Genomic DNA, 15,044 nt, shown 5'->3' on the forward strand with positions numbered 1-15,044 from the left:
GAATTAAAAGAACATCACTGAACTATTCAATAAGAAAGAGAAAAGCAACAATTTTGATCCTCCCCAGACAAAATGTCTTGCCAACCAATGGTTTTAAGAGTGTCAGTTCAAGCATACAGAAATAATGAAAGGCTTAGAAACTTACAGACTTTCCTTTCCTAAACAGCAGTTGATTACCGGCCAAGGTAAAGTAACGGGTTTTCCACCTCTTAATGAACTTCCATCTAACTTGTTTCTCTTTCAGTTTTCCTTCCATAAGAGGTTGGCCATCTTGATTTATACCTGGGAAAGGTGGAAACAAAAAAGATTATCAAGATGTTCACTTGTCTTTATTTATTTTGGCAGGAAATCAAATGTCTTAGCAACGTACAGTGAACCTGAAACTCAAAAAAATAAAACCAAAAACCAGATTTGGAGAGTTGCTCTGTAAATTATGAAATCAATTAAATTTCTCCTCCAAATTCCACAATTTGGACATGATTTCAATGAAAGCATTGAAAACTCTTCATTGACATGGCTGTTTTATGGTTTTAAAATAGTACAGGTCTTAAATGACATCAGAGGAATTATGAGTTTAAGGTTCAAGGTCCAGAGAAGCAGCTAATTAATACTGACTTAGAAAAAGAACTAAAAGCTTCTGAAAACTATTCTATATACCTTAAATTCAAGTTCCTGACATTGTGCCATTAGTAATTTATTTTAAAGAAGAAGGTTGACCATGATTTGTGACTTAGTCACAGCTTAGGAATGAAATTCCTTTTTTTTTTTTTTTCCTTTTATTTTATATATTTATTTTTAAAATAATAGCGTTTTATTTTCAAAATATATGCAAAGATAGTTTTCAACATTCACCCTAGCAAAATCCTTGCCTTCACCTTCTCTCTTAGACAGCAAGTAATCCAATATATGTTAAACATGTGCAATTCTTCTATACATATTTCCACAATTACCATGCTGCACAAGAAAAATCAGATCAAAAGGGGAAAAAATGAGAAAGAAAAAGCAAGCAAACAACAACAAAAATGTGAAAATATCATGCTGTGATCCACCAAATGAAATTCTAAATGGTAAGTGACTCAGAACATTTTAAGCAATCATGAAAACAGTTTCACAAAGTACATGCCCCCCCCCACATCCCCTCTAAAGCTATATAATCAAGCTGCTGAAACAAATCCATACAACTGTCATTGAATTTTCCACATATATAATTGCACCGTATTTCTGAGTGGTCCTAAAAAGAGTAAGGAAATTGGTTACTTAAATGGAGAAAAAAATTGAAATCTTTTGCTTAATATTAAAATGCCTTATCTATATAATATTGTCAAACCCGATCCTGGGCTAGGTGATAGGCATTCCAAAACAGAAATAAAGACCTCTCTCAAGACGCTTACATCTTACTGAACCTCATCCCCCACACGCATGCACACACACATGTAAACACATGACGTATACAAAGAATTGCTCCTCCTTAGGGAGCTGTGCATTATTGCCAATTTTTACCTTGTGATGATAGGTCAAATTTATTCCACAGCAATAAATATTGACAAGAGGATCTGAATCTAATCCTTCCTGAATGTGTGTCCAGCCCTCTCTCCCCTGGATCACGTTAAGAGTGACCTATGTTAAAAATGAAGTGTTGGCAAGCTTTTCAGAGTTCACGAATTTAATTATAGTTCAGGCTAAAGCATATGGGGCTTCTTTTTCACTTAAACACACCAAGAGTATTATATGTTATCATCCTCTTCCCACACCAGAATGATAACAGAGGCTCACTCTATATGAAGATACTATCTCATGTTCAACTTTTATAATTTTCAACAAATGCACCATTTTTGATTTCTGGACCCATTGTTTGGAATTTTCAGGCTAAATGAAAACCTAATGGCAAAAAAATGGCCTAAAAATAGACTGAATTTAAATACTTAGAAACTTTAATCTCTACTTCTTGACCCCCGCCCCTTTTTAAAAAAGTTAGGAAAGAAGGCAGATTTCTACAAACCAATGTTCTTTCCAAAGTGGATACCCATTAGCAGTCCTGTTGCTGGGGTTACAGACTCAAAGATAGATCTAATTTACCTGTCATTCTTTCAACTGGCATTTCTCAGGGCACAAAAACCCTTGGAGAAACCAAATCCCTCCCTTTGGCAGCCAGAGAAACAAGAAGTCATTGTATTAGTCACTTCTTGTGCAAGTTTCAGATTTTATTGGAGGGGGGGATTTCTTAGGAAAAGAAGGAATGTCTTCTGAGTTGGTGAGATAAATAGCATGTGATGTTTAGGAGATTCAAAGCTTTAATCTAGGACTGTTTGTTCATTTAATCGTGAGTCTAACACTTCATTGCTCCATGGTTTGGGGGATAATGGCATGTGGTGGGAAGAGGACAACTGCAAAATACAGACCTTATTGTGTATTTGAGCGTCCTCGCAATAAGTAAAGTAGACACTCTGGGGATGAGGGAGGTTGAGGGATTTGCCCCTGGGACACAACTTGAGGTTCTTGAGGTAGGATATGAGCCTGGCTCTTTTTGTGGGAGAAATTGTTCTTTGATCAGTTACTATTTCAAGTCCCTCTCCGGTTTCAGGTTCCTCAACTATAAATTGGAATTGTTGATTTTTATCACATCAAAGGTCCTGTAACTTTAAAGCAAATATAACTTTAAATCTAAACATAGCACCCCTTATTAAATTAGCACATGCTAATCTACATTTCTAATTCTACCTATGCAACAAAAAAAATAAGCTAGTATTACTACAACTAGTATTACCATTACTGTTAAATACTAAGTACCCTAGAAAGTATTATTAAGGACTTACTATGTGTTGAATTCTGTGGTGGGCTCTAAGAATATAAATGGAAGTGAAAAGAAAGACAGGCCCTGCCTTCAAAAAGCTCACATTCTAACAGGGGATCAGAACACAAAAAAGGGAGATTAAAAAAGTAGAGGGCAGGGAGGAAGAAATAAGGTACATGGAGAAGTCCAGAATTAGGAAAGGAGTAAGGAGAGGAATTAGGAATTAGCTTGGTTGGCCTTGGGCACTTCCTCAAAATGGAGAGTCTAGGGAAAATCCCTGAATTGCAGAAGATTGAAAGGGTTAGAGGGATCTTCTTGGGTGGAATGATGCTGAAATGAATGTTATAGGTATCTCAGACTTAACATATCCAAAACAGAGCTCATGATTTTTCGCCATCCATTTTCTGAACTTTCCTATGGCTATTTGAGGTAACATCATCTTTCCCTTTAATCAGTCGTTCAGTCAACAGGCAGTTTTTAAGTTCTTATTGTGTGTCAGTCACCAGTTTGTAAACTACTACTCATCCTCCCCCACACTTATATATAATCAGTGGCCAAATCTTTTATATTTCTACCTCTATAACATTTCTCATGTCATTACTTTCCTCTTTGCTCCCATGCTCAGTATCCTATCCCTAGTTAAGGTTCTCAGCATCTCTCATTTGGGCTATTGTAATAGACTTCTAATTGGCATCCCTGCTTTCAGTCTCTTTCTTCTCTAATTCATCCTCCACAAAGCCACAAAAGTGACATTCCTAAAGGACAGGACTGTGTCACTCTGAAAAGGGCTAGAACTGAGCAATGCACTTGGGTAATGAAGCACGTGAGACTAATTGCCAATTGGACAGTTCCCTATTAACTTGTTTGAAGGCTGACCCTCCCCAGCTGTTCTGTGCTGACTTGATTGGTGGGATAAAGAGGGGGGAGTGACGTGTGTGGGAGGAGTAGGAGGAGGAAGAGGAGGAAGAGGAAGTGAGAAGCAGAAGCTGACTCAGTCTCTCCTGGCGTTTGAGGGAGGAAGGTGTGTGTGAGGGAGCTAGGCCTAACCCCCTGACCTTGACTGTAAAAGATCAAGAATAAAGATGTTGAGGGATCCTGACTCCAGCTGATTTCTGGGAAGACAGAGTTCCAGCATCACTCCTTTACTCAATAAACTCCAGTAACTCCCTATTGCTTTTAGGAATGAATATATGTATGTTTGTATGTATACACACACATATGGCATTTAAATCTTTCCACATTCTGCTCCCGATCTACTTTTCCAGCCTTGTTAAATATTATCTGTGTCCTCACTATTTCTCAATTTGGCCTCTTCCCTGTTCCTCACCCATAACATTCCATCTCCCATCACTATACCATTGCACAAGCTGTTCCTTTTCTCTGGATTGCACTCTGCTCACTAGGGAGTACTTTTTTCTCAGTTGTATTTTATTGGTTCAATTATATGTAAAGATAGTTTTCAACATTTATTTTTGCAAGATTTTGAGTTCCAAATTCCCTACCCCCTTTGACAGCAAGTAATCCAATAAAAGTTCTATATGTGCAATCATTTTAAACATATTTCCATAACCCATAATCTGTTGACTTCACTTGCCTTGACCAAGCAGCTTCAAATTTATACTGCATATATTCTTATATGTGCTTGCCTTTTTTTTTTCTTCTTTTAGATTTTAAACTTATTTTGATTTCACTAGGGAATATTAATCAAATCACAATACCCAAAATAAGAAGATGATAATTTCATTCTATACTTCATTAGACCATATTCTGGGTATTATGTTCAGTCCTAGATACCACCGTTTGGCAAACACTTTGACAATCTGAGGTACATTCCAGAGACAAGGCTGGAAAACACAGAAAGTGGCAAAGACAAAACTGGATCAATAGAAAGTCCTAGACAGATTTAGCTTGGAGAAGAAAAGACTTTGCTTGGGGTCAGGGTGGTGGTGGGGAAGCAAACATGAGAGCTCTCTTCAAGAACTTGAAGATCTCTTAGTCAGAAGGGGAATTATATCTGCTGCTCTTAACCCCCCTTTTCCCCCCATAGGACAGAACTAAAAGCAACAAATAAGAGTTGCAGAGCCGGAGCTATCCAAAAGTGGATTTGCTTGTCCCATAGGAGAATGTTTTATCACTGGAGATCACTAAGTGAAAGCTGGATGACAATAGTCATTTGGTGTACCTCCCATTTCAAGTCTAATCCCCCTCTCACTCATCTTCTTAGAGCTTTTCCTTAAAGATATTCCCAAAGCTCCAGTCTGACTTGTTCTTACATCTCTACTCAGTTAACTCCATAGCTATGGCTATGGAGCCATAGCATTTCCTGGTTCAGATATAAAATCCTCTCTTTGCTTTCAAAGCTCTCCCTAGACTGCTTCTTTTTATTTTCCTAGTGTCTTTAATCCTTATTCCCTCCTTATTCTCCCCTCCCCTAAATATGCTCTTTGCTCCAGTGACATTGGCCTCCTTGCTGCAACTTGAATAAGATTCTTTATCTCCCACCTCTAGGCATTTTCACTGGCTGCCTCCCATGCCCAGAACAACCTGCTTTCTTATTGCTACTTTCTAGTTCCCTTGACATATAGTGCGTATTTATATCTATATCTTGTTTGTAGATAGTTGTTTGCAGGTTGTTTCCCCCTTTAGATCATAGAGAACACAGTCTTTTGCTGTTTGTCATATCTCCAGTGCTTTCTAAACACAGTTGCCTGGTACATAGTATGTGTTAAATAAATCCTAGTTGATTATGGCTATAGAATTATTAGAATGCCTTGTGTCCTTCCAAAGTCTGCTCAAATGCAGCCTCTACCATGAAGCTACTTCCAAATCCCTGACTGGCTAATGTCTCCTTGCCCTCTCCCATTATCATATATTCATTTGGATACACTCAGGTATAAGTGTTGTCTCCTAATAGAACATAAACTTAAGGGCAAAGTCTATTCCATATATGCAGTACCTGCACAATCCCTGACTTATTGATTGATTAATCTGGATTTGGCTGAGGAAGAGTTGATAGGTTCAGGCTGAGATAGTCCTTTCCTTTCCCTCCTTTCCTTCCTTCCTTCCTTCCTTCCTTCCTTCCTTTCCTTCCTTCCTTCCTTCCTTCCTTCCTTCCTTCCTTCCTTCCTTCCTTCCTTCCTTCCTTCCTTCCTTTCCTTCCTTCCTTTCCTTCCTTCCTTCCTTCCTTCCTTCCTTCCTTCCTTCCTTTCCTTCCTTCCTTCCTTTCCTTCCTTCCTTCCTTCCTTCCTTCCCTTCCTTCCTTCCTTCCTTCCTTCCTTCCTTCCTTCCTTCCTTCCTTCCTTTCCTTCCTTCCTTTCCTTCCTTCCTTCCTTCCTTCCTTCCTTCCTTCCTTCCTTCCTTCCTTCCTTCCTTCCTTCCTTCCTTCCTTCCTTCCTTCCTTCCTTCCTTCCTTCCTTCCTTCCTTCCTTTCTCTTTCCTTCCTTCTTTCTTTCTTTTTCTTTCCTTACCTTCTTTCTCTCTCTTTTTCTTTCTCTCTCTCTCTCTCTTTCTTTCTTCCTTCGCATATACTTGTGCATGTGTATATGTATATGCCAGTGTGTATATACAGTATGCATACACACATGTTTGTGCACTTATGTGTATCGTGTGTGTGCTTGTACATGTGTTATGTGTCATTTCAAGGGTAAGGGCCATTCTTATTTCTGTGTCAGTGTCTCCACCAACTCACACAGAGTAACTTGCCTCAAGCCTCTGAATGAATTTTGGCAGAAAGTTTCTCTATCAAACAATCAATCACCTCTCCATTCAATAACATTCCATCAAAAGCTCTTTCAGATTCAGAATCCCATGAGCTTATGACCTCATGATGCACATATGTTAACTTTGATGTTTGGCAACCATCAAAGCAGCTTTAGGTGCTGAGATTTTCAATTCTAACCTGGAAACACGCATACACAAATGTGGATCAGACATCCACTTCATTTGGAGGGATGCAATCAATTTTGAACTGCATCTTCATCCTTTTAATATAATGGGGCATTTATTAACTCTATCATCCCAGATTTATTCCTAAAAGAAATGCAAAATAACAACATTCTGGCCCTGAGATCCTTGGAATCATTCTGAGGATCACATAGACAATTAGACGTAACAAATCTTTCCTCAGTGCAGACTAAAGTGTTTTATTCAAAGAGTATGTGTCTCAGAGTCTCAAAGGAAGGCCAGATAGGATATGGAAGGAAATGGGAGCGACATGATGTGGACAAAGATCCAGTGTCCACAATCTGAGAACACCATGATAAGAGGCCCGAGACAAGATAATAGAGACTTAACAAAAAGCGCCAGAGGATGAAGGTCTCCAATGGGGTGAGGTAGTGACACCAAGAATTTTCACCAGAGCCCAAACCTTATCAGGCATGAAAAAAGAAACGAATGAAGAAAAAGATAATGAGAAAGAAGTCTGAGAGAGAATCAAGTCAGGGGAGAAATGCTAGCCTTTCTCCAGAGTAGCTGGAATCTAGCCCTGGGACCAACTGTAGGGACCTCAACCCATTTGGAACAAGTAGGATCAATTTTAACGAATTTAAAGGGCAAAAATGAGGCATGACTTGAAATGTTTTTCCAGTCTCTTTCTCATGTTTCCATTGCAATTAAGCTGTTCAGATGTGTGCAGTACATGGCTGTTCTTAAAATACGTCAATGACTATGGCTTGTTCCTATGGGAAAATAATCCCCTTGTGATGTCACGAATGCTTGATTTGCAAAGCAGGATCTAATTTTCTGTAAGGATTACTGTATTCATTTTAAAGAACAATATATAGGGTTGTATTAAATAATGCTTCCATTATTTAATTTCTGCAATGAGGTCACCACTTTACATTTTGTAGGTCTGACCTTTTACATGAAAATTCTGTGTGAATATTTAAATAAAACACACCCGATCACTAAGCACAGATTGATTTGCCAATTGATTGGCCAGTTCTCTCAAAACACCCCAATTTTTCTAATTTCTCCTTACCCAATCTGGAATAAAGAATCCTATCTTCAAAATATCTCATTACATTACATATTTAAATACTCCAAAGTATCAAGGAGAATACTTAGTAAATAAGTTAGAACTCAATTCAACAAGCATATTATTAATACCTATTAATAGTCCAAAGTACCAAACAGAACATTTAGTGAATTAATTGGAACTCAACGCAACAAGCATCTTATTAATACCTATTAATACTCCAAAGCACCCAAGATAATATTTGGTGAATAAATTGGAAATTAGTGCAACAAGCATCTTATTAAGCACCTACTTTGTATAAGGTACCATGTTAGATACTAGGGTTGCAAAGATTTCATGGATTCTTCATCATATAGAGCTTTCAATACCTTAAAAATACAGGTCTTTGAAAACCAACTAGTGTCTTGCTAGGCTTCTGCCATCTTGTATTTGTGCAGTTGATGAAAAAAATGGTGTAAGACATTCTACATAGCTATCCTTACAAAATCTGATCCTAAAGGAGATAAAAACTAAAGGATCTAGTCAAATTCTTTAGCTCATTGGGATTCTTTTTGATCCTGATCCTTTTATTCTTTTTAACTTCATGTCACCTGAAAATATGATAAACATGCTATCATATCTTTATACAAATCGCTGATAAAGATGCTAAAAGGCACAAGGCAAAGATGGATTCCCAAGGCACCGCAATGGTGATCTTTCAAGTTGAGATCGGACCATTAATGACTTGTCTAGAGGTCTGACCATTTGGCCACTTTTGAACCCACTTACCCAAGTTACTATTGACTTTAACATTTCTACATCTTGTCTATAAGAATAACATGAATAGTAAGAAGGACATTTGCCAAATGTTTTGCTTAGTAAATATTTGGCTACCTAAACTATATCTATAACATTCCCCTAATCTACTGATCTTTGGCTTGCTTTGAATTGGAATTGGAATCGCCTAACTCTTGGGTCATAAAGTGAGAGCAGTGGGTATCTTCAAAATCCCAAAATCTTGAGCCATGTGACCTTGAGCAAATCATTCAATCTCTAAGCAATTCTGAAAGACCGACCTACAGTGGGAAAGAGACTTTTCCCCCAGGAGTTCCCCATGTGGGATATCACACATCTAGTCACAATCTGGCATCTTGGGTCATAAAGTAGGCTTACAATTTCCTAAGTGATTTCACCTTTCAATTCTTACACCTGTGTAGGGGTAATTGGACATTGATTTATTCACTTTGGCTCAATATCGTAAAGTCAGATGTTTCTTCCCTAAAATATACAGATGTGTGATTTAGTGTGTTCTTCATGCAGAATACGTTCAATATTTAAAACACATTTTATGAGTTCTTTTGTGGATAACCTCAGAATTGCTGTGCTGCAAGTCACGAGCCTGTCAAGAATTTTTCTTTTTTCCTTTTTTTATCCTTAAACCATGTGGCCCAATGTAGAAAAATGCTAGGATTAGAAATTGATCCCTAAAGGAAAATGAAAGTTAACCACAGAGGGCTTTGGGTCACTGATCTTAGCTTGATTTTCTTGCAGATTCTTTTTTTTTTTTTCCCCCCCTGAGGCTGGGGTTAAGTGACTTGCCCAGGGTCACACAGCCAGGAAGTGTTAAGTGTCTGAGATCAGATTTGAACTCAGGTCCTCCTGACTTCAAGGCTGGTGCTCTATCCACTGCGCCCCCTAGCTGCCCCTCTTAGCTTGATTTTCACTAAGGCTCATAAGTTATTGGATCGCATGTTTATCATACTTTATGAAGCTTAAAATCTGAAAGATTCATCTTTATGTGTTCAAGTCTGGCCTCAGATATTTACTAGTTGTGTGACCCTTAATCCTGTTTGCCTCAGTTTCCTTTTCTGTAAAATGAACTGGAGAAGCAAATGGCAAACCACTTCAGTATCCTTGTCAAGAAAATCCCAAATGGGATCACAAAGACTCAGACATGACTGAAATGGCTAAACAACAACATTGATAAATGTTCAGTGACACACTAATACACACTCTAATTTGAGTGACTTTTAGTAAAAGAAGGCTAGATTTCATTGGGATATAAGGAAGAAAAACAATTTAAACTACTGAGTATTACTTCCTTTTCACCGGGTTATTTACATCCTTGTTTGTAGGCTTCGGTAGACTCTGCCCTTACAATGTGAGGACTCCCTTCAACTAAGTAGATGGCAACCTACCCAAGCCTGCCCACTTGGTGTGAATCCTGGCCATATCTTGTGATTCAGCACTTCTAAATAATTGGATCCAGCCAAAAGAAGAATGATCTTCACTGGAGGTTTTCAAACAAAGACTGACTGATTTCTGTCTAGTGTTTGGAAATAGCCATTCTTTATTAGCCACAGATTAAATGGGAAAGTCCAAGGACCTGTACAACTCTAAATGCGCAGCTAGGTGGCGCAGTGGATAGAGCACCAACCCTGAAGTCAGGAGAGTTCAAACCCGCCCTCAGACACTTAACACGTCCTGGCTGTGTGACCCTGGGCAAGTCACTTAACCCCAGCCTCAGGGAAAAAACAAACAAACAAACAAACAAAAAAACCAGTCCCTTTCCCAAAGGATCTTATATCCTACTAGGAAGAAGGTATATAAACATAGATTATAAATATAAAATACACACAAAGTTGATATTAAATAGTTTTTCAGCATGATTATATATGAATGAGAGTACTAACTGGGGGAGGAAAGCAAGGAAGACTTCATAGAGGAGGTGGGACATTTCAACTCTAGGATATTAGAACTCAGAATCCTAAAGGCCTCTTCCCCCAAATCTTTTACATTATGACTTCCTAGAGACCAGGAGCATAAATCCCACCCCAGTGAATCTCTCACATGACCATGAAGGCAATGGAAGCCTAACCTTTTGCCTTCCAGATGTCCTAGGTGAGTGTGAGAACCTACGTGACTTTAAGTAAAAGCAGTGAAGCTATCTCTTCCATTTTCTGAAAGCGGCTCACTGGAGGGTTCCAAAATGACTCAGCTGACTGACTAATCCTCCAGGCGGGAGGCGCTGCACACTTCCACGGTGTTGGAACCACAAACGCAGGAGACTGGCCTTGTTCTGCAGAAAGAATCTCAGTTGTGCCGAGTCCAGTTGGGCAATCTCTATGTCCTCATTCTTGTGGGCTAACTGAATCAGTAATAAACACCACCAGCCCAGCCTATTCTCGGAGGGGTCTTTGTTTATTTTATGGCTATTCTCTCCGCACTGTATCTTAAAAAGTGAATAAAGGAAAATGAATCAGCATTTGGAAGGAATGAAAATAATTTCTACTGTAATCATTTCCCACACGTTAAATGACGGACGAATCTACTGTTACCCAAGCAGCATAAATCACTGGGGAGAGGGAGTGCATTTTGAGAAATTTCAGCTTGCTTCTTTGTGACTTTCCGATATATTTTAGCTGGAGAGAGGAATTTCCTTTGGAATTTCCGATGTTATCTATTAAGGTAAGGTTCTGGTTTCTTCTATTTCAGTTTCTTCATCTATTTATCATGGGAGAGTCCTAACTTACTTTTCCTAGTGTTGCATTTCCTCTGTCTTTATCAATTCAGTTGGGTAAGAATGAAAAAAATGACAGAAGTTTAGAAAAATCTACATATTGAAGCTTTTTATGACATCTGGAGTTCAAAGATTCACAAAAGCCTAATGCTAAAAGGAACGTCAAGAGGTCAGTTGGTTCACTCCTTGTCTCCGAGAAACGGACCTGAATCATGCAAGGAGACAAAACATTTTTTATGCGCTTTCAGTTGTTTAATGATACTCCCTGTAGTATCATAAAAACATAGATCAAGAAAAGGGCTTCTGAGGCCTGCTAGCCCAGTGTTTTCCCATAACAGAGGGGAAAGCTCAGGCCTTCGAAGGTTAATGGATTGTCCACCCATGACCAGCGCTTCATTTCTCTTTGGTTTACTCCTGTTTCTCCATGCTTCTTTCTCTACCATAGTCCAACAAGCCTGGGGGACCACTTTTCCTGCAGCTCTTATTAGTAATAATCATTAGACTTATTATTAGTCCATGCTTCTTAGGGCCTTGACTTTAAGGAAAGTGACCAAAGCAATCATGCTTCCCAGACTTCTTTCTCCACCATTACCATTACAACCAGTACCTCTTCTCCTCAATTCATGATTTACAATGGCTGCTCTCCATTCTCCTAATAAAATATGAGACAAATTTGCCTGTTGAAAGGGTTAGGAAAAAGGAGATTACTCCCTTGGTTTGAAGAGGGAAGTGGTTTAGAGTGGTTTCTGTTGACAGGGTGACAAAAACAAAAGGACTGCTGGACAGTGGGGAGGACCCAGCTGAAACTCAGCAACAGATATGTAGTGGATAGCCAGCAACATTTTGGGACCTGTTCCGGGGACATTTAGCAGAGATTGTACAGCACTGGAGAAGGCAGATGGTGGGGGTCATCCAGGGTTTAGAAAAAGGAAAAATGGCAGCAATGGGACAAGGGGCAAGAGATTCATTATCTTTGGCAATGATTTATCACCAGATGGCCAAGCTACAGGTTGTAAGCCTCTCCAAACTTAAATGCTTCACAGAAAGTAATGGGTAAGCTTCTGCTGGGAACATATCCCATAACCATAATAGCTAACACATAGAGTAGTTTCAGATTTACAAAGTGTTGTTTTTTTGTAAGTGTGTGAGGCAATTGGGGATAAGTGACTTGCCCAGGGTCACACAATTAGAAAATGCTAAGTGTCTGAGACTGCATTTGAACTCAGATCTTCCTGATTCTAGGACTGGTGCTCTATCCACTGCACCACCTAGCTGCCCCCTACAAAATGCTTTCGATATATTCTCTGACTTGATTTTCACAATTATCTTGTGAGGTAGGCCCCATTATCATCGCCAGTTGCCAAATAAGGAAACTGAGGCTGAGAGCCATTAAGTTTTTTGCCCTGGAACATATAGTTAGCGAATGTCTGAAGACAGATTTGAACTCGAGTATTTCTGACTCTACATCCAGAGCCTGATTCCCCATTGAGACTCTACCAGAAAACTTTACAAGATGGTAAAACTGGTTAGACCTTGTGCCCATCTGGCATAACCTTTGAAAATGTGAGTGTCCCTAGACACAACAATGGGGCATCTGAGTAGGACTCCTTAAAAAATCAGCATCCTCCTGATAGCATGAAGCCCTGGAACATTGCAGTCTCCTAAATGAGAACCATAATCCTTGAAAATAATCTTATCTGTGTTTTGGGCCAGGCCAGGGCAGGTTTAAGTTAATACCCCACATTCCCACAGCACCATGAGGGCTCCTGTGGTCTATGATATAGATCTGGGGCTCTCTGAGTAAACTTATGCCTCCTGGTGGATTGATCAGGGACACAGCTGTGGGCAACGAGAACACAAAGTCAACTTCACGACTCTGGGCTTCTTCTTTGTCTATGGCCCTAAATCTCTTTGATGGAAGCTTGTTCCTGCTTTTATTCAGTCATGAATTGTTTCTTTTTAAAAACAACTTTGGGGCATGATTGATTTCATACATATACATACATATATATATGTGTACGTGTGTATATTAAGTATATATATATTTTAATTGAAGATTGATTCATCGCACCAGACACAAAACCATAACTGGGACAATCTGTAACATGGGAAGAGTACCGTGACCTCAGAAGGGCAGCTAGGTGGTGCCGTAATGAATAGAGAGAGAACTGAACCTGGAATCAGGAAGACAGTTAACATGTGACCTGAGATCTTTACTAGCTGTGTGATGCTGGGCAAATCATTTAACCCTGCTTGCCTTAAGTTTCCTCATCTATAAATTGAACTGGAGAAGGAAATGGAAAACCATTCTAGCATCTTTGCCAAGAAAACCCCATATCATGTTATGGAGAGTCAGACATGATCAAAACAACTGAACAAAAACAACAACACTTAGCACAGTGCCTTATGTCTAGTAAATATCAAATTCTTGTTGAATGATTCAACGATCAACCGATGGTACTGTCAGACAATTGGAATTTTCCATTTCTTTATTTCAATGAGACCACAGAAGTCACAAAGCACACATTTGAGCCATACCTGACTAACAGCTAAATAGTTCCCCAAGTTTAAATTGAGAATTTAAAATAGAATGTATATTGAGGCAATATGCCTACTGGGTGTCACAATCATGAGTCCATTTTCAATAAATGCTATTGATATAATTTACCCAATTATGTAAAATGCCAAATAATGAATACAAACTTTTTGGAAACTTGAGGATTGATAGCTGGAGATATCAGTTAAAATAGGGATTTTCTTCAAGGTCTAAATTATTCATATGAAAGCAAGAAATTCATGTCTACTGGATGTCACAATTATGGGTTCATTATCAATAAATGCTGTTGATATAATTTACCCAATTATGTAAAATACCAAATAATTAATGCAAACTTGAGGATTGATAGTTGGAGATATCGGTTAAAACAGGGATTTTCTCCATGGTCTACATTATTCATATGAAAGCAAGAAATTCAAATTCGGTGATATTTTGGGTGCCAAACATTGGTTTTACTGTGTTTTTTCCACATCCTTGGTCTCTGTTGGCACTTTTAGCCTAAGTACATTCTCAGGCTATATTTAGCTCAAAGAGAAATAATGCAAATAGAAAAGCCTGGACCCATTCAATAGGGTCTGGGAGTGCTGGGTAACATATTCAGAAAGAACCACTATATTAGGAACTCTTTGTGGGTTTAACCCATTCTCCAGGCCTGTTCGAAGGGTACCTTCAAACAACTATAGTTAAATATTCATGAAGCTAAAGACTTCATGTACTATACTGGTAAGCTCACTCTTGAGGGCCTCTCTGAGTTCCCAAAGATAAGCACCTCACTTCCTTTCCGCTCTCCAATCAAGTTCCTTTTATGTCTTTTTCTTTTTTGGTTGAAGAAATAATGACTAATTAAAAAGTTTTGTAATGGAGGCAACTCTTTTCTTCAACTTTTTGTTCTTTTGAATTACTTTTACAACACTCTCCTTTTTCTTCTTCTCTTCCCCTCTACTTAATCTTAGGTCAATTTGGGTTTCTTAATCAGCCAGCAATCTGTGCTTGACTAAAGGGCTCGGGTCCTTAATTGCTCCTTCATACAGTCAGCTCCCTTCTCTATAGGGGAAAGCATTTTAACAGGCCCTTTTCTCCATCTGGTGAAATAAACAAACTTTTCCAACTCAGCCTCAACATCTTGGTGAGGAATAATAGGAATCTGTCATAATGGATAATTTTGAAGATGAAAAAAAAAATAGAATGAATGGGGTGAATGCAGGAATTGCCATTAATGGAA

The 15,044-nt window shown here is 38.7% G+C and overlaps 1 protein-coding gene across 1 annotated transcript in view; it reads right to left on the reverse strand.

Annotated features, from left to right (window-relative positions):
• Positions 1–15,044, reverse strand: part of VEPH1 (ventricular zone expressed PH domain containing 1) — a 189,035-nt gene that overhangs the window by 5,543 nt on the left and 168,448 nt on the right. The window contains 1 exon segment of the mRNA XM_074298072.1: positions 146–282. Within this exon segment, the coding sequence (XP_074154173.1) occupies positions 146–282 (137 nt within the window).

The sequence above is a fragment of the Sminthopsis crassicaudata genome, chromosome 3 (assembly GCF_048593235.1).
Source record: "Sminthopsis crassicaudata isolate SCR6 chromosome 3, ASM4859323v1, whole genome shotgun sequence".
NCBI lineage: Eukaryota > Metazoa > Chordata > Mammalia > Dasyuromorphia > Dasyuridae > Sminthopsis > Sminthopsis crassicaudata.